General features: G+C 54.8%; 1 protein-coding gene across 5 annotated transcripts in view; it reads left to right on the top strand.

Annotated features, from left to right (window-relative positions):
• The window catches only part of EPS15L1 (epidermal growth factor receptor pathway substrate 15 like 1), a 97,733-nt gene that overhangs the window by 66,613 nt on the left and 12,682 nt on the right, over window positions 1-18,438 (top strand). For 2 of the 5 annotated variants that reach the window (XM_049640125.1, XM_049640127.1), the window contains exons 20-22: window positions 3,663-3,723; window positions 4,644-4,726; window positions 10,924-11,056. In XM_049640125.1, coding sequence (XP_049496082.1) covers window positions 3,663-3,723; window positions 4,644-4,726; window positions 10,924-11,056 — 277 coding nt within the window. Of the gene's footprint in view, window positions 1-3,662; window positions 3,724-4,643; window positions 4,727-10,923; window positions 11,057-13,191; window positions 13,240-18,438 lie in introns of all 5 variants that reach the window. The other 3 variants (XM_049640126.1, XM_049640128.1, XM_049640124.1) reach the window with 2 other exon arrangements.

Here is an 18,438-nt window from a genome sequence, read left to right as displayed (position 1 = left end):
AATGGCTGTCAGCTAGGATTTGAAAAGCAAAACAGTGACTCTGATTGAACAGAGAATTCTCATGTCTAGGGGAGGGCGGCTTATAGCCTCTTTCATGTTCTGGGCTGTATCTCTTCCAAAGCCCTACACGTGCCCTGTCTGTCCCTCTAGACCCAGAGTTTCTTGAAGGCCAGGATTGGTTTGTAACATTTCCGTCTGTGAGACCTGTCGCGGGGACCCCCTTTCATTCTTGGTATTAAGCTGTGTGTGATGTGTGTTCTCACTCTCTGTGGATCAATTTTGTTGAGCTTGTCCATCAACCAGCTTTTGGTTATGTTAATTTCCTCTCCTGTTTGTTTCTATTTCACTGATTTCTGCTTTTTATTATTTCCTTCCTCCTCTTTTGGGTTAGTACTTTGCTCTTCCATTTCTTTTTTTTTTTTTTTTTTTTTTGGGACAGAGAGAGACAGAGCATGAACGGGGGAGGGGCAGAGAGAGAGGGAGACACAGAATCGGAAACAGGCTCCAGGCTCCGAGCCATCAGCCCAGAGCCCGACGCGGGGCTCGAACTCACGGACCGCGAGATCGCGACCTGGCTGAAGTCGGACGCTTAACCGACTGCGCCACCCAGGCGCCCCATGCTCTTCCATTTCTAACATCTGAAGATTAAACCTCAGGTCACTGATCTTAGACCGTTTTTTCTAATATAAATGTTTTCAAACTACACATTTTGCCCTGAGCACTGCTTAGCCACATTCCACACATTTTGATACGTTCTATCTTTACTGCCTTTTGTTTGTGGTATGTTCTAGTTTCCCTCGCGATATCTCTGTTGAACCATGTATTATTTAAAATACTGTTTTGTTTCCAGATACTTGGTTTTTTTTTTTCTTTTACGTGTCTTATAATATTGATTTCTAATTAAATATGCTCCTAGGGAACATGTTTTGTATTTTTTGCGGTCCTTTTAAATTTATTTATATTTATTTTACGGTTTGCATTGGTGTCCACACTGTATAATTGAGAAGAATGTTTATCTATGGTTGTCGGGTTCTATAAATGCGAATTACATCAGTGTGGTTGATAGTACTGTTCAGATCATTTGTGTCTTTACTGTTTTTTGTTTGTTTGTTTGTTTGTTTGTTTTATAGCTTTCCCAATTGCTGAGAGAGGAATGTTAAAAATCTGTGATTGTGGAATTGTCTATAGCCCCGTTAATTCAGTCAAGTTTTGCTTCATGTATTTTGAAGCTCTGTCTGGTGCCTACACATTTCTGCTGGTTGTATCACCGTGATGCAGTGACCCTTTTATCATTATAAAAGCTTTCTTTCTTCCTCTGGTGACACCTTTGTCTTGAGATCTGTTCTACCTATTAAAATAGTTGCCTCATCCTCCTTATGCTTACTCTTTGTACGCTATACCTTTTTTCATCCATTTACTTTCAGTAAATGGGTTTCTATATACGAAGGGTCTTTTAGAGTGAGCATGTAGTTGGGGCTGCTGGTCAATCCAGTCTGGAAATCTCTGCCTTCGAAATGGAGTATTTAGACATTAACATTTAATTCAGTTATTGTTGTGGTTAGATTTGAGTCTATTTTATTATTTGCTTGTTCTTTATCCCCTTTGTTTTGTCACTCTGTTCCCTTTCTGCCTTCTTTTATTTATTTATTTATTTATTTATTTATTTATTTATTTTAGAGAGAGAGAGAACGTACTAAGGGAGAAGGGCAGAGGGAGAGAGAGACTCTTAAGCAGGCTGCATGCTCAGTGCAGAGCCTGATGTGGGGCTCGATCCCACGACCCTGGGACCATGACCTGAGCTGAAATCAAGAGTCAGACACTCAACCGACTGAACCACCCAGACACCCCTCTGCCTTCTTTTAGACTATTTGAATATTTTCTAGAATTCCATTTTCTAGTATCTTTTGGCCTATTTTACCTATATCTATTTCTATTATTTTTTAGAGGTTGCTTTAGGGATTACCATATACACCCTTAACTTTTCATAGGCTCCTTGGAGTGAACGTTACATCACTTTATGTAAAATGTAGAAAACTTGCAGCCAAATTTTCTTGGGGGGATAACGATCCTGTCTAAAGGATAGATCCCTTTATCCACCTCCTCCCTAGCCAGCAGTGTCTCCTCTTATGTTACAGGTGTCCTACGAATATAATATGTCTAAATACGTCATAAACCCTGGAAGACAGTCGTTTAAGTTTTGCCTTAATCCACTGTATGTATGTAAAAGAAATTTTAAAGAGGAAAAAAGTGGTCTGTTTATTTTTGCCCATATATTTGCCATTTGCTCTTTATTCCTTCTTCCGGATCTGACGTTTCCTCCCATTATCCTTTTCCTTAAGCCTGAAGAACTTGGTCTGGCACCTTTTCTGATACAGGTCTGCTTTGTTGTCATTCTTGAAGGGTATCGCTGCCTGACCTAGTAGTTTTTGCCCCTTTCAGCACTTTGAGGATATTGTTCCACTGCTTTCTGGCCTTCCTTGTCCTTGAGGAGAAGCCGTCAGTCTCAGGCACTTGTTCTCCCGAATGTACCATCCTGTTCTTCTCTGGCTGCTTTCTCACTCTCTGTCTCTCTGTCTCTCTGTCTCTCTGTCTCTCCCTCTCTGTCTCTCTCCCTCTCTGTCTCTCTGTCTCTCTGTCTCTCTCTGCCTTTCAGTAGTTTGTGAAGCATATGTATGTGGTTTTCTTTGTATTTATGTTGTTCGGGGTTTGCTGAGGTTCATAAATCTCTAAATATCTTTTACTGGACTTTGCAAGTTTTTGGCTGTTACTTAAACATTTTCTTTGTCTCCCCTGTTCTCGTCTGTCTTTGTGAGATTACAGTTACTTATATGTTAGAGCTTTTGCTGATGTCACAAGTCCCTGAGGCTCTGTTTTCTCATTCTTCTTTCTTTTTTTCTTGTAGATTGGATAATTTCTTCAGATCTGTCTTCTGTCTCACTTACTTTTTTCTCTATCTGTTGTGTAGCTGACCTAGTGAAGTTTTATTCTAGATAGTGTACATTTTTCAGTTTTAGAATTTCCATTTGTTTCTTTGTGTGGTTTTTCTGCTAAGATCTACCCGTTCCTCTTAAGAGTATTTTCCTTTACTTCACTGAGCACAGTTGTTACTGCTTTAAAGTCGTCCTCATCTAAGAATTCTAGCGTCTGGGGCGTCTTGGGATTGGTTCTATTGATTGTCTTTTCCCTTGAGAACTGGCCACATTTTTCTGGTTCTTTAGAAACGTATCCTGTGTCTCATGAGTGCTCTTTCATGGTGACTGGATACTGCTCTGTTCCTCCAGAGAGTCCAGACGGCGAGTTTTCTGTTGGGGTCTTAGCTTTGCAAAGCCCTCAGATTACAGCTGTCCAGACAGAAGATTCAACCTGGTTCTGTTCGTTCCTGCCCACTTTGAATTCTCATCCAGAGTCTTCCTGCTTTGGTTCACTTCCTGAGCTTTCGGGTGGTTGCTTGTATTTACCTGTGTTTTGTATTTTGTCCAGAGTTTAGAGGCGTTATCTGCAGGAGGGTTTGGCCTGTGGGGGATTTTACTCCACCAGGGTTTACTACAAATCGTTTTATCCTCCTCGTGGCCAGCACCAGATGTCAGGACAGTGTGTGGTTGAACGAATGGCTGGGTAAATGAGTGAACTGCTTTTCACTCTTCCTCTCTCCTTTCACTCAGCTCGACCCCTTTGAATCCAGTGAACCTTTTTCATCCTCCAGTGTCTCCTCAAAAGGATCAGGTGAGACCGATGGCTTATTTTCCTTCTGACCCTCCCGGCTGCCAGTGGAGGGAGCCCACCCGGTGATGGTTTTATTTCCAAAGCTGTGTGTCCTCAGAGTTTATGTCATTAGCCAGGGGCGCCCAGATCCTCGCCGGAAGCACTTCAGCCAAAGCCAGCTATACCTCCCCCCGCCCCCGCCACTGCTCATCTTTGTAGAAAGGGAGGTGGGCAGTAGGGAGGAAGTCAGTAATGACACCACTGTTACCGGTTGCTCTCTGCTCATTGCTCCTTACGGGTCTCTGGTTTGTACCTTCGGATCTTTTTCCTAAAAGAATCCAAAGTTTGGCTGAGGGTACTGGCTTCTGCATTGAGGGAGGGGAGCATTTGTGGACTCCCCCTGGTTCTGGGGAACAGTCCCTGCTTGGTCCTACTGCCTTGCCTAGCAGCTCATGCTTGATGGTGATAGAGTTCATTACCATAGGTGGCTGTGGGGGTTATCCAGGCAAATTGCCCCCCCAAAGGAGAAAGCTTGGCAAACTGCACGGACAGGCTCCCCACATACATGGCGCTGGTGGTGGGTCACTGCAGAACTGCACCCCCCTCCCTGACCCGGGCTGTGCTTCCGCACCTGTCACTCGTCTGCTGACCGTGAGCAGTGCTGGCTAGAAGTACAGATGGGGCAGAGTCCCTGTGGCTGTCCCCTAGGCGGCCGTCACAGCAAGAGACTTCCGGCCGAGCTAGACCAACCATGAGCCAGCACAGGTGGGGCCAGGGAGGCCTTGCTGAGGGCCTGCGTCCAGGTGCACGGCCCTGGCCACCTCCTCAGATGTCCCGCGCTGGGGGCCCTGGAATACGGAGAGGCAGCACCTGACCCTGACCCCAGGAGGTGTGTTCCCTGAGCGCCCTGTAACTCTGCGTCTGTTGGTGCCACTTTGCAGGTCCCTTTGGAACCTTAGACCCCTTTGGAAGTGGGTCCTTCAATAGTGCTGAGGGCTTTGCTGACTTCAGCCAGATGTCCAAGGTAAAGCCCCACCCACGGAGCACGTGTGCCTCTGCCAGTGTCTTTGTGCCTCTTGTCGTGGTCTTGTCGTGAGCAGCCAGGCATAATTATTAATACCACGTATGTATTTCCTCGGCACCTGTCAGACTCTGAAACGCATCCTCATGTGAGGCCGTGAGCCGGCAGGCAGGGTCTAGAAAATGCCTGTGGTTGTGATTGGCTCCATTTCCCTTCCTCCGAGTGAAACTGCCAGAGCCCTGAATCCCTCCACGAGGCCTACGTGTCGCGGGCTCCCCCCAGTCCTACTGGTGTCTGTTAGCTGCCAGATCTTAGGCAATAAAGTTGTGGCTGCACAGACCCAAAGAAGAGAAGGCATTAGGCACAGGGGACTCAGGAGGGTCACGGGTGCCAGGCCTGGTGTGCGTGCAGCTGAGACTGGAACTGTGGGCTACAGGCTGGCAGGCGGGAGGGATCCGGAGAACGTGGGCCGGTTATGTAAGTGGGAGCTGCCTGTGAGGACCCGAGAAGGGTTTGGAAAGTGAGGGCTGGGTTTTGTGAACAAATACACAGGTTCAAGACAGATGACGCTCCTGCACTTGTCGGGCTGGGCAGTAGCTGCGTGCCACGGTCAGGCGAATATAGCCTGGTGGTGTCGGGGTCCTGTTGTGCGAGAGGCTGGGAGTTGTGGCTAGGAAGCTCTATCATTTATTTATTTATTTTGAGAGAGAATGCACAAACATGAGCGGAGGAGGGGCAGGGAGAGAGAGAGAGAGGGAGAGAGAGAGGGAGAGAGAGAGAGAGAGAGAGAGAGAGAAAGAATCCCAAGCAGACTCCATGCTTAGTGCAGAGCCCAGTGTGGGGGTCCATCTCATGAACCATGAGATCGTGACCTGAGCTGAAATCAAGAGTCAGGTGCTTAACCCACTGAGCCACCCACCAACTGAGCGTTGCCCTGAGAATGCTAAATCTTTAATGTAGCAAAAAGTCAGTAAATCATGTCCAAAATGGACAGATCAAGAAATAACAGTAGATGCCCATGATTATAGAGGTAAATCTCAGAAGAAACCGCTAAGAAGTCAAAAACGTCGGCCATGGTGAGTGGGAAAGGCAATGGTCCGAGGGTCTGCAGATCTTCGTTATAATCTTTAGTGTCCCTTGGTTTTAAGTATGAGTACGTACTTCTCTGATAAGAATTTGGGAAAGCGGCATTAGGTGTGCCGCATGTGGGCCTCAGGGCCCCATCCCGAGGACCCACTTGTGCTCTGCTGCTTGCTGATAGTCCCTGCAGGCAGGTGAGGGCCTCACAGCCCGCGGCCCCAGAGCCATGCTTCTTCACTCATTCCTGCTCCAGCCCAGGTGCCATCGCCGTGGTGTGTGTGGGGGCGAGTGGTGGCCACATGCGAGGGCCCGTCCCCATCCCTGGTCTTACCTCCTAGTGGGGAAGGCTCACAAGCCAGATGGTGGAGAGGGAGCTGGGGAGGGCATCTCGGAGCACGTGGGAGCCGAGCATCCGCAGCAAGGAGTCACTTGCTTCCTGCACGCTGCCCACCCCTACTGGGCAGCCGCCCCCCTCCCCCGCCCGTCCCCGCCGAGCCAGCTCCCGGGGGGCCTGCTGGCTCCAGGTGCACTCAGCCTGAGGGACACACACTCATCTGGGCACTGAGCACTTGTGGTGAGCCAGTGTGTGATTGTGGCACACGGCTTCTGAGGAACCTTTGAGACTCCGTTCGGGTTTTCAGAGAAGCACATTGAGCGTACATCGTCAAGGTAGCAAACCCAGTTTCTGGCCAGAGAGAGGGTGTCTGCTTAGCCATCGGCTGTCACAGGAGGGAGCTCGGAGGTGCTGGTGTAGCTGCCTCTCTCACTGCAGTGCCTGCGGGGAGCAAGCCTCCATGCCTCGTGTGGGAACGGTGGGACTCGGACGGTCAGGATGCTGTCTGGGATTGGCCAGTAGGCCCCAGGACAGGAGATTTGCTTGGACATTTGCCTGTCACTTGGCGGCTGTTACACACGGCCCTCCCTGCTCCTGGGGTGGAGCTGTGCGTCCTTCGCTTTCTCGTCCCTGCTTAATAGGCAGGAAAATCACCTCTTGAAAGCAGAAAACTTGTGCCACACGGTGGCAGCAGTCCCCAAACGAAGGGGCCTGCCTTGCATTCTCCAGCTGTCTGAGCGAGCCCTCTCCCTTTGGGAGGCTGGCCCCAAAGACAGAGGGAGTGAGCCGCCAGTGGCCAGAGCTGAGACAAGGACAAGGGCACAAGAGGTGCCCTTTTGAGAGGTGTCCTCATAGAGGCTGCATGGGCTGGCGGGGGCTGCGCCGGGCGGCCAGTCTGGACGGGCCCTGGGCTTCCCTCTCCTTGTCCTCGTGTCCCTCGATCAGGCCGCACACACACGTGCACTTGTGACTCCAGAGCTGGTGGCCCCTTCCTGTTGGAGGCACTGGCTGGACGGAGCTGGACGGGGCCGTGGAAACTTTGTCTCCAGTGCTCCTTTGTTTTGTTTCCACGCTCCCGTCACCTCCCGGTGTCCTGCCACGCGTCCAGCTGCACACCGAGCCCTAACCTCGTAGGACTCTGTTTTCCCCTTTGGTTCTCTTTCTGTTTTTCAAGAAAAACATCGTGTGTATAAATAAAATGCCGAAGGAAATGAAAGTAAAGTGGCGAGAAGGCTTAGATCGGAAGTGCGTCGTGTTTTTTTTGGCTTCTTGGTTTTGTTTTTTTGTGTGTGTTTTTTACATTGCCAGCTTTTCCCCCTCTGAGTGGGGTGGCAAGGCGATGCACACGGAGCCCTTTCTTGACTCCACCCTAAGTCGAGGTGTCCTCCTCTGCGCGGCGGTGCGGAGGGAAGGTGACCGCCAGAGAGCTGGTTCCAGCACATTCCTTCGGGAGAATCTTCGGGCTTGCTGCTGGCAGGGGAGGTCCTCCCACCCCCCGACCCGCAGAGATGTTTTTAGACCCGTGTTAATCCATCCCCTTGCTTTAAGAACAAATTCTGAGCATCTGAGAGTAAGAACAAGACCTGAACATAATTATTTCACTCCCTCCCCCCATGAAAAAAAGCCATCCGTGCAGTCCTTGGCTGGTCGTCAGGCCCTTTCCAGTCGTTTTTCCAGTGGTTTTTAAAGCTATGCATTTCTATTTAGGGCCATTTCTTAAAAGGTGAGAGTAGCTTGCTTTAAACCAACTCTTTAAACCGTGAACCCAAACATGTTCCTCTCAGAGGTGCTTTTTATAGTGGCTTTTCTCTTCGTTTTCTTTTTTTTTTCTTTCTGAGCACGCTTCACGCTGTGCCAGCCCGGAGAGCCCCTGCCGGCTTTACTGAAACCCTTCTAAAAATAGCGACTTTCCCTGAAGCTGCAGCCTGAGGAGGAACGGGTCGGGTCCCAGAGGAGGGTTCTTGGGAAACCTGGAGTTGTGAAAATTGGGATTCGGAAATGTTGCTCGAGGGCTGTGTGGTGTTAGAAGTGCTGTGGCTCACGGACGTGGTGGGAGTGGGCCTTTATGGGTGGAGCCCTGTCCCACTGGAGGGAGCTCACCAGCTCAGTGGGTTTGAGCACAGAGGGGACAGAGGGACATCCTGGCCTGCAAGTGCCCTCCACCAGCTGGGACCATCCTTATGGCTCGTGGTCCAGGCTGCAGCTTGCGGGCTGGATGGATGGGGACCCATGTACCTGACGCACAGCGGGGTCTCCAGCTGCCACTCCAGAGCTGGTGCATTCCCAACAGTTGGGACGAAGACTGGGGTCCACGTGGGGGGCCTTTGGGCTGGTCATGCCACCTCCCTGCTGAGAAATTGGTTTTGATTCCCGCCTGCCTGTCTCAGGTTGTGCAGAAATCGCATGAGCCTGTGTTTGGTGAATGGCGGGGGCAGGAGCAGAACCCACATGCTCTCCCAGCAACTTTGCCCCCCGACCCCTTACCCCCATTCCCAGACTACAGACTCTAAATAGACCTTGACACTTTGCCTCAACTCTCACGCTGTCGCCCTCCAGGGGCAGGGTCTATGGTTAATGGGAAACGGCAGGAATAAAACATCAGTAGCTGATTGGGCATCCGCAGGTTCCTATGGGCATCTAAAAGAATTTGACCATGGCCACACCCTTGGCATGATCATTTTGCCATCTTGGGCCAGTGTTTTTGGGGTGCCTGTTGGAGCTGTTTACACATGACTTCGTTGCATTTTTGCTGCAGCCCTAGAGCGAGGGCCTGTCATTATGGCCATTTCACGGATGAGGAAGCTGAGGCACTGAGCAGTTGGCTGTGGCGGGGCCGGGCCTCCAGCCCAGGCAGGGCCTCCCAGCCTCCTCCTGACCACTGCACTCTGTAGTGCAGACGTTCCAGAAACTTGAGCTGCAGGACTCCCTGCCTTCTGTTCCTAAAAGGACAGGTGTCCACCGAGCCCAGAACGGGGGGGGGCAGTGGCCGCGGAGGGAAGAACCTCCTTGCCCTACCACAGTCCTGCCAGCCCCGTCTGCCCCTCTTGCTCTGAGCTTCCTGGGGGGCTGGCATGGTCTTGGCAGGGGACTGAGTCTTCTTCATTTGACCCCCGTCTTCCTCAGGGCTTTTGCTGTCCCACTGACCCTGCGACCTGTTCTGCCTCTTGGCTGCATCCACCTGTGTCTCTCTGGGCCTGAGGACAGAGCTCGGCCTGGTTCAAGGCCCCAGACCTATCACAGGGGGTAGGCCGCCGGCAGTGGAGGGCCCTGGCCCCGGAGGCAGATGACGTGGCTTCCTAACTCCCTGACCTCCCTGACACTGAGGTGCTCTGTGGCTGTAGGCTGCATCGCCTCTCTGTGCCTCAGTTTCCCTGTGTGTAAAGTGGAAGCGGTTGTTGGGAAGACGAGAAGATCAGCAAGGAGCCAACATCTCCCACCCTAGAGGTCTCGGAGGGCTGGTAGAGGGGACCAGGATTGCCCAGCAGGATGTCCCTCTCGTTGTGGGCTGGCCACCTCTTCCCCACTGAGCCTGGTGTCTATGACTGTGCCTGGGGCGGGGGTTGCACGTCATTGTCCCTGTGCTCAGATCCCAGGGGAGGGGGAGCTGTGTGCCATGACTGGATCCCAGAGGAGGGAGGACTCAGGCCCTGTCACCCGAAACCTGCGCTGGCCCATCTGCAGCTCGTCCGTCTGCCGCTGGGGGTTTGTCGTGGCCCGGCACCATACTGGCACTCTGTGCACGAGCTGCCCACGGAGACGAGTCACGGCCCGCCACAGGGCTGCCCCACCACCTGGGCAGGGGCCCGTGTCTGCACATGGTGACGTGTGTCCTGTGGAGTCCCACCAGGATATCAGGCAGGCACAGTTGGCAGAAAGGGCTCTGGGGGCGGCGGTGAGGCTCGGTCAGTCTCTGAGAACAAGAGGGGATCGGGGTGGATGAGGTAGAGCTTATCCCAGCTGGAGACCCCGTGTGCAGCGGGGCGCAAGGAGTTCCAGGGACCGGGGAGTTGTCGAGGGGATGGGGGCGGCCGCAAGGATGAGGCGGAAGAATCGGGCAGTGGGGGGGCGCTGCCGAAGTCCCCCTGTACCTTGAAGAGCGCTGTGGAGGCCACCTGTGGGCACTGGGGCTGCAGACTGCTGTGCACCTAGCTGTCCCCTCTACCCCCCTGCCCACCCGTGCATCTGTCTCACTGGGAGGGCGGCTCTGAGTTGCATTTGAGGTGGGGGGTGGGGTGGGGGTGAGAGGAGCCCGGCAGAGGCAGCTGAGCCGGTGCCGGCCGGAGTGGGCGGGGCAGCAGCACCCTCGGGCCACCTGGGGGCGAGGGGGTGCTCCGCTGCCGTTCTGACCCGGTGCTCAGCCCAGAGGCAGCACACGGAAGGGACTGCAGCTACTGCGAGGGCTTGGGCGGGGCCCATCTCTGAAGCATGAGCAGGAGGCCCAGGGGACCCTGGGGTCAGGAAAGACTCAGTGTCCCTGTGTGGGTAGGATGGTGCGTGTGGCAGGCCACACCCCTCTTGTGACATCAGCCCATCAAGGCACAGGGCGGCTGTCGCCTGCTCTCTGTTCGCTGGCTTGCCCCTCACAGGCCAGAGGACCCTGGCTGTTGAGGGTGGAGGAAAGCAGGGGTCTTGGGAGTGACCCGGGTCCCCGTGGGGCCGTGCCGCAGAGCCCCGGAGGGTTGGGGGCCTCGCCGAGGCTCTCAGTACGTGAGCGTTGGCTGAATGGACATCCGTTGCCTCCGTTTTAACGATTATTTTTGCCTCTCTTTCGTGTCCTCTCTTACAGCCCCCAACTTCTGGTCCTTTCACCTCCTCCTTTGGAGGGGCAGGATTCCCAGATGACCCCTTTAAAAGTAAACAGGACACTCCCGCTCTGCCTCCGAAGAAACCTGCTCCTCCGCGGCCTAAACCGCCCAGCGGTCAGTACGCTTTCTTCTCTCGCAGCGCCCGCCCCCCGTCGCAGGCCGGCGGCGGTAGGGGGACCAGGGGCTTCTCTGTTCACCAGACCAGAGTGGAGCAGATGTCGGGGGCCCCACACTTGGCGCAAGAGGGTCTCCCTACCACTTAGGCCTGGGTCCGTGCACGGTGTGTGCCTGGAGCACGCCTCCCACCCCACCCACCCTCACCCTGTCCTGGGGGCCTCTGGGCTCCAGGCTCAGTGTGGGCCTCCAGGGTGGTCTCCAGAAGGCCCAGGGCTCAGCCCTTGTGGTGGCGTGTGTGGTCAAGATCTGGTGGCCCCTCTGGCTTCCCCCCCTACCCGAGCTATTTTCCAAGTTGGCTGAGGCCTCCCCCTCGATCCAGTGCCTCCCTGCTGGTTAAGGACTCGGCGTGGGGTTTGGGGTGGGGGTCCTTTTGGCCGTGCTTGATGCAAGAGGAGGCAGGTGGCTCCGGGCTCCTTTCTGCTTGGCTCCCGCCTGGTGTCGCTCCCGAAAAGCTCTAAGCAGGGGGCTTCCTGTAGACCTGGCCCGTCCTGGCTGTGGCTGGTGCTGCTGATCTCTCTCTCGGTCCTGCCCCTGGGGCCCCACTCTCAGGAGAGGGCCCAGGTGTCCCCCTGAGGAGGCCGAGGACTCAGAGCTTGTGTGGGGACTCTGTCTCATACGATGGCCACAGGCTGACAGGCCAGGTTGCCGGACTCGAAAGGAGAAAGCTGTTGTTTCGAGTGGGGATTCACTGCAGTTTCCTAGCCCCTTCCTCCACCCCTGCTTCCTGTTTTCTTGCTGCCCTGGCTTCAGGCAGTCTCCGCGACGCTGTCCTGAGTGGGTGGCCATAGGAGACCCACACGCTCCCTCGAAACTTGGTCCTGCCTGAGCTAGCTTCTGCCCTTCAGTCCGCCTGGGGCTCCACTCGGCGGCCTGTGGAACTCTCTAGTTACACCTGGTCATTGGTCCCAGGCCCTCCAGTCATCCCACACAAGGTCCACCTGTCCAAGTCTTCCTCCTAGCAGAGGTGAATGGAGGGGAAGTTGTTTTTAAGAGGCCGCCTGCCCTGTCATATCACCTGAGCGAGCTACGGCTTGCTTTCAGGAGGACGGGAGCCCCGCCTGCAGGGCGGCTCTACGGGGACCCTGACAGTCTCCTGATGGAAAGTCATCAGGCCTCCGTGCCCCACCTGAAAGAAGGGAGCCACAGCATGCGTGCACACGCCTGCATACCCCCCGCCCACGCATGGGTTCACGCTTATGTGCCTACGTGCGTGCTCACATGCTCACGTGCCGCTCACATGTGCAGACGCGTGTGCACACACGCACACATTCCCGTGCACCCTCGCCTGTATGTGTTCTCACACAGTGCTCCCAGGCACCTGCATGTGTGTTGCACACGGCACGTTCTCACGCACACACGGGCTCGTACACGGGACAGTGCAGGAGGTGTCGGGCCTCAAGGAGATGCTCCAGAACTTCACGCTCAGGGTTTCTTGGAAACTCTTATTTCCGCCTCCTCCCCTTACTTGAACCAGTGCCGGATCTGCGTTTAAACTTGCTCTTCACTGTCCCCTTCCCCGTCGTGTCACCCTCTGCAAAGCCTCCGCGCCCCGTTTGGGCTTCTGCTCGTAGCGCACCGCGGACTTAGAAAGCAGAGAAGCCATCCGCATTTGGGAGAGGTTTGGGCCTGTATTCTGGGGAGTCTCAGGCTGCTTTGCTCTTGGCTTTGGGCCACCGCACCCTTGCTCTGCCGTGGCCGGTGAGGTGCTGGTGCCCCAAATATCCTGTTCATGTCCATAGACCCTCAGGGAGCACTTGTGGGTCTGTTCCCTAGCCAGCTTACCTAGCAAGACCTCCAAGGGAGGACGGGCACCATGATGGTCGTTTCTCAGAAGAGGAAAGGGAAGTGAGAGAGGTCACGTGGGCCACCCACTGTCACCCAGCAAAGTGGCAGCAGGGCCAGCCCTGGACCCAGCGACCTGCCCCCCGTGGGCCTCTCCATCCCTGTCGACAGTTGGAATGAGGTTCAGAGTGCTCTGGAGATTGGTGATGCGTGCTCAGTGTTTGATCTGTAACGGCCGCGACGTACCTGCGTTGAGGTCTAAATGTCTCTCGTCTGATTCTCTTACCTAGAAGCAGTGGCTGATCAGAAAAACTCCGTGCTGTACACACTGCTGGGTGGTAGGTACACGCCGTGTGAGCGTTGTCGTTTGAGCGCCTCCAGCGGTGGCTCAGCTGCGATTTCGTACTAACCTCTAACAACACGGAAATTGCCGGCCGTGTAGGTGCACCCCACGCATGACATCTGAACCCAGCAGTCGACACTTTAACGATTGCATCTGGGGCGGGGGGGGGGGGGGATGTGCACCCTGACACCACCCCTCCACGTCCACACTGCACAGAGCGAGACCGCATAAGCCCCGGAGCAGTCGGGGGGTTAGCTGGTTATTAGCAGGACAGGTCAGTGGACGAGTCTGGAGCCAGTCCTGCTCAAAGTGTTTGTTATGAGGACAGAGGGCACGACTCGTGTTTTCTTGGCTGCTTACAACAGGCAGCAGCCAGGGAGATGTCCAAATTTTGTTGTTTTTCTGTTTTTGTTTTTGTTTTTTAAGAAAATGAAGGCCAACCTTTTGAAAGTGAGGGAACAGAATGTGCTTCTCCGCTCTTCTCACTGACCGGGCCTTTTGCCATGTGGAAAGGCCACCCGGCCGGCATCTGAGGTGGCCACTGCCACCTGGGAACACCACATGGTCACACTCAAGGGCCTTCCCAGCTTGCGGAAGGCCCCACTGTGGCCCCACCTTGGGGGCAAGGTGAAGTGGGTTCCCGGCTGCTGGGGGCCCTGTGGTCCTAGTGAGGGAGCCCTGCTCCATGGAGATCCTAAGTGGACGGTCCAGACTGCCTGGCGAGAACGGTTTTTTCCACAAACCAAAACTCACGGCTTCATGCCTGCACTCACAGAAACCAACCTGAAGGCACGGCTCGTCCATAGTAGGGTCTAGAACTCTGCCAGGTCTCTGCACCTGGAGGTGGCTCTGATATGTGAGGCCACTAGAACCCAGGATGGTAGGTCAGGCTCAGTCCGTGTTCTGCACATTGGCGCAAGGGCCCAGGGTCACGATCTGGCTCTGCCATCTCCTTGAGGGGCTCTGGGCGAGCGCCTGCTCCTCACCAAGCCTCGGTTTCCCTGACTGAACATGGGACCGACTCTGGCCGAGCAGGGGCCGTGTGGAGAGAGTGATGACCTCGCTGTGATGTGTGTGATGTGTGTCCCCATCCCCTCCCCAGGGTCCCGGGACCAGGACACAGGTCCTCTTCCACAGGCTCCTTTCCCAGAGGCGGACAGAAGCTGGGCCTGAGGCAGCCATGTGCACGCCGGGAGTTACCAAGGGACCCTTTCCCCCACGAGATTGCAGTTTGGCAGAAACCTTTGCAGCTGAAAGAGTCAGAGCATGGGTAGCTGAACTTCAAAGAGGGCTCCAGGGTCCTCTCTGGCGAAGCTCAGCTCTTGTCGCTTGTGCGGGACGGGGTGCACGTTTGGGTCTGAGTCACGCATGGTCTTTTGGGTACCGTCGCTCGCATGCCGTATCTTGGCAGCATTCCCCTTCTGTGGGAGTTGTTTTTGTTTGTTTTGAAAAGCTCCACTGAGGTTTGACGTGCAGTAAACTCGCGTATTTAAGTGTCAGCCTGTTGCGATCACGGTGGGGGACCGGCCACCTGGGAGCCTCACCGAGGTTCCCTGTGAAAGAGTTCTGATGTCATGTACATGTGACTGGAGCAGCCCACGGCTGGCCATCGGCTTTCACTGCTAAAGATGCAGTTCTGTCTTGACCCGAGCCAGAAAGCGTGCCCTCCGGACCACTGAGAATCACCCTCTGGGACACCTGGAGCTCCAGGGTCCACACTGAGTTCTCTGTGCTCAGAGCTCTTTTCTAGAAAGGTCTGTCAAGGTATTCAGTAAGCAGCAGGTGCCTGTTCTTGGTAGAGAGAATTGGTTTCTTCCAGGCAGATGCAAAACAGACCCCGCTCGCAGCCTCTGAAACCTGTCAGTTAAAGCTGGTGCTCGCACACCTCCCCCAGGTAAACAATGGTGTATTTTCTGCAACGGATCAGAGACCGAGATCAGTCAGAACTCACCGCTGAAGAGTTTCTAGGTAAAAGTTGTTGATTTGCAAAGGGAGAAACAGATTTTTTTTCAAGGGCAGGAAATGGCTGTGTGGGTGTCAGTGATTGGGCCTCCGCACCCCAGCGACAGATAGCGGGATCCTGCCCTCGGCCCCACCCTCCCCACTTCCTGCAAGTGCAGCCCTGCGCCCTGCCCGGCCCCTGCGGCGCCCCCAAGTCACCTTTAACCTCTCCGCAATTTAATTAGCCTTTTATTACTGCTAATGACCTTTTCACCTCCACAGTAAAGCCATGCACATGCCCAGGTTGCCTTTTTTGGTCCCCTCCCACCTGCCCTCAATTCGCCAACCGACACAGGGAAAATGAAATCGCATTTAATCTGAGTCCTGTTTGAGTCAAATGATTAAAAAACAAAACAAAACAAAACAAAAGAGCAGTCCTGTCCCCCCTGGAACGGGAGTCCCCTCCCACAGCTGTGTGTGGACGCCACGCAGGGTGACTGCGGCTTCTTGCTTTGGCCGGTTCTGGCTGCCGCCCACCCACAGGCCAGCCCGCTCACTGGGCGGTCACCCTGCCCGTCCCGGGTGAGCCGCCCGCGGGACTCAGTCGTGGAGGAAGCCCCGAGTTCCTCCACGGCACCAGCCCGTGTGCACGCTCAGCTCTCCACCTGCTCTGACAGGCCAGGCTGAGGCTGAAACCGGGGTGGCCGTCCTTTGCCCGTGTGGGTCCCGGACCTCTTGTTTGTCGCTCAAGATCCACTTTTAAAATGGCTTCTCCAGTTGAGCCGTGCGGTTAGCACCTCAACCTTGAACCTAACTACTTTAATTCCGTTCCCACGATGATTTCAAAGAGATAATTCGGTGGGTACAAGCGAAGTTCTAGAATGGGACAAGAGCGGTTCGCCGCCATCTCAAGAAGCCTGGAAAATTCTGGCACTTGCCGGCCAGCCTGGGTCGGGGTGCTGCAGCGGAGCCGCGGGCGCCCAGCCTGGTGGAGCCCTCCTTTCCCGCTCGCCGTCCCCGCCAGCTGGGGGGGGGGGGTGGCGGGGAGGGGACGAGCATCTGTGTCAGGGCTGGGGGTGACGCCCTGGCAGCACGCGCTCGCCAGCAGACCCTGCTCCCCGCAGACAGAGAAACGCCCTTTTCCTCTCAGCCTCGTCCTTGAGAAATGCCTGGAGATGGAGTGTTCTCTGGGGTGCATTTCTGCTCTGCAAAGTCGGCTGAGTTTGAAAATAGAAGCATTTGCCTATCTTAGCACACGCCCACCCTCCTGCACCCCGGAGGAAAGATTGAGTGGGAGTTGAGTGACACAGTTGTCATCTGTAGCTCAGTGGCGTGGGGTCCCGGAGCAGAGGAATCCGAGTTCCTGGGGGGCTGTGGGGCCTCAGGGTGGGGTGTGGGCTTAGGGAGCCTGGACCCCCTGCCCGTCCTGCCACCGACCGTGGGTGTGAATGGATAGGAGCCACTGCCCCGTCCCTGGTCCCCCGCCCCCTTCCCAGCCATCTTGAGGGCTTCATGTGCCTGCTGCCAGGCTTCCCCCAACCCCTTGGTTCCACTTAGAGCGACGTGAAGGAGCCTAGGAAGGTGTGCCCGGTGTGGCCCCTGCTTCTCCACGGTCCCACATCCCCTCATTTCTCGATTCAAAGTACCGAGTCATTCCTTTGCCTTTGCCTTTGTCAGCTGAAAAACAGCATGTGCGTGTGGGGCAGGGGGGAGTCTGGCCATACAGACAGCAAGAGTGGGGGGGTCCCCTGTTCTGCTAAGACTGGACTCACTCCTTCCAAGCTGCCCCCACAGTAGGAGGGAGCTCCCGGGGGCTGTGCACCTCCAGTGCACGCACGCTTTCTAACCGTCTTTCAGACCCGCCTATGACACTTGTGATTTTGTTAAATGTGGGCACGACGCCTTTCTGCCCGTGCCGAGGTAGCGATTTGGCAGCTTTGGAGCTCCTCTGTAGGGACGAACAGAGATCTGGGCCACCTCGGCCCTGTGGCACAGACCCAGGGCTCCCCCCTGTCTGGCTGCTGCGTAGCCACAAGCGTCTCCCCATCCCCTGCCAGGGCGCCCTGAGCCCCTGGGAGAGGTTGGCGCAGGTCGGCGCACGGGGCTGTTCCAGCAGAGTGTGTCGAAGGCGAAATTCAAAGAACAAATGTGATTTTTGCAAAAGCAGAACTATGAGACCTGCAGTCCGTATTGTTTTTGTTGTAAAGACTAATCTGTAATTTGACAGATTGGTAAATTGACTTGTAAGTCGCGAACTCCTCTCCCTGTTTTGGCACAGAACTAAAGTAGCCCCTGTCGGGAGCCTTTTGTTGAAACTTCTTGAAAATCCTCTCTCTCAGTGATACGTGTGTCTTGAGGATCCAAAGAGTGTGGCCACTTTCCTTCCCCCTTTTCTCCTCTCTCTTCTGATGGCGGGTTGACCCCACGTCCACGGGGCTCGTCACCCAGCTCAATTCCATGACCTTTGACCACCCCAGACACCGTAGAGGCTGAAAAACATATCAGTTGTGGAGATGCCTGGTGGATAATAGTAAATATTTGTTCAGCTTTTCTCAACAATTCAGTACCAAACCTCATCCTGTTCCCCTCAATGCATTAGGCAGATTTTTCTTAAAATTCAGTAAATATTTTTAGTGGAAAATCTCAACGCTGTGATGGTGGGGACCTCAGATTTTATCTGCCGGGGCTGTGCTACTTGGCACGGCTTTGATCTGCCGGGTTTGCCTTCTCTCACATGTGCATCAGTGAGAGCGAGCACGGCTGGCATCTGCAGGGCTCCTCGCTTGCAAGCCGTTAGTTGGTCCCGAGCGCCGCGGTTGGAGAAATGGGTTTCTTCCCTCCCTCGCCTCCCCCAGGTCCCTCCAGATAGGTGGGGGCCGGAGGAAAAGGCTGAAGTGTGTTGGTTGAAAAGCAGTCTCTTTCAGTCAAAGGTTCCCGAGGGATTATGAATTTGAAGCCTTGTGCTCTGCACGGGCTGCTTTTTTTCTCTCTTTCTCCCCACTGCCCCCGGTGAAGCTGTTTTGCTGAGGGGGGGGCGGGGGGGGCGGGAAGGGAGAAGCTAAGAGTGCCCCCTCCCCAGCCACAGTCCTCCCTTGTGATGTGACAGTCAGAAGCGTGGCAATTGGGTGGGTGCCCGTGCCGTGGAGGGGGAGGGGCAGTCGCCCGAGGGTCCCCTGTTGTATAGGGTGAGGGGCAGCCGTGTGGACGTGTCCCGTGTTGGCATAAATGGCAGTTGTGTGAACGTCCTGTGTTG

This window comes from Panthera uncia, chromosome A2 (assembly GCF_023721935.1).
Source record: "Panthera uncia isolate 11264 chromosome A2, Puncia_PCG_1.0, whole genome shotgun sequence".
NCBI lineage: Eukaryota > Metazoa > Chordata > Mammalia > Carnivora > Felidae > Panthera > Panthera uncia.
Note: the sequence above shows the minus strand (reverse complement) of the source record. Positions and strands in the feature narration are given on the sequence as shown.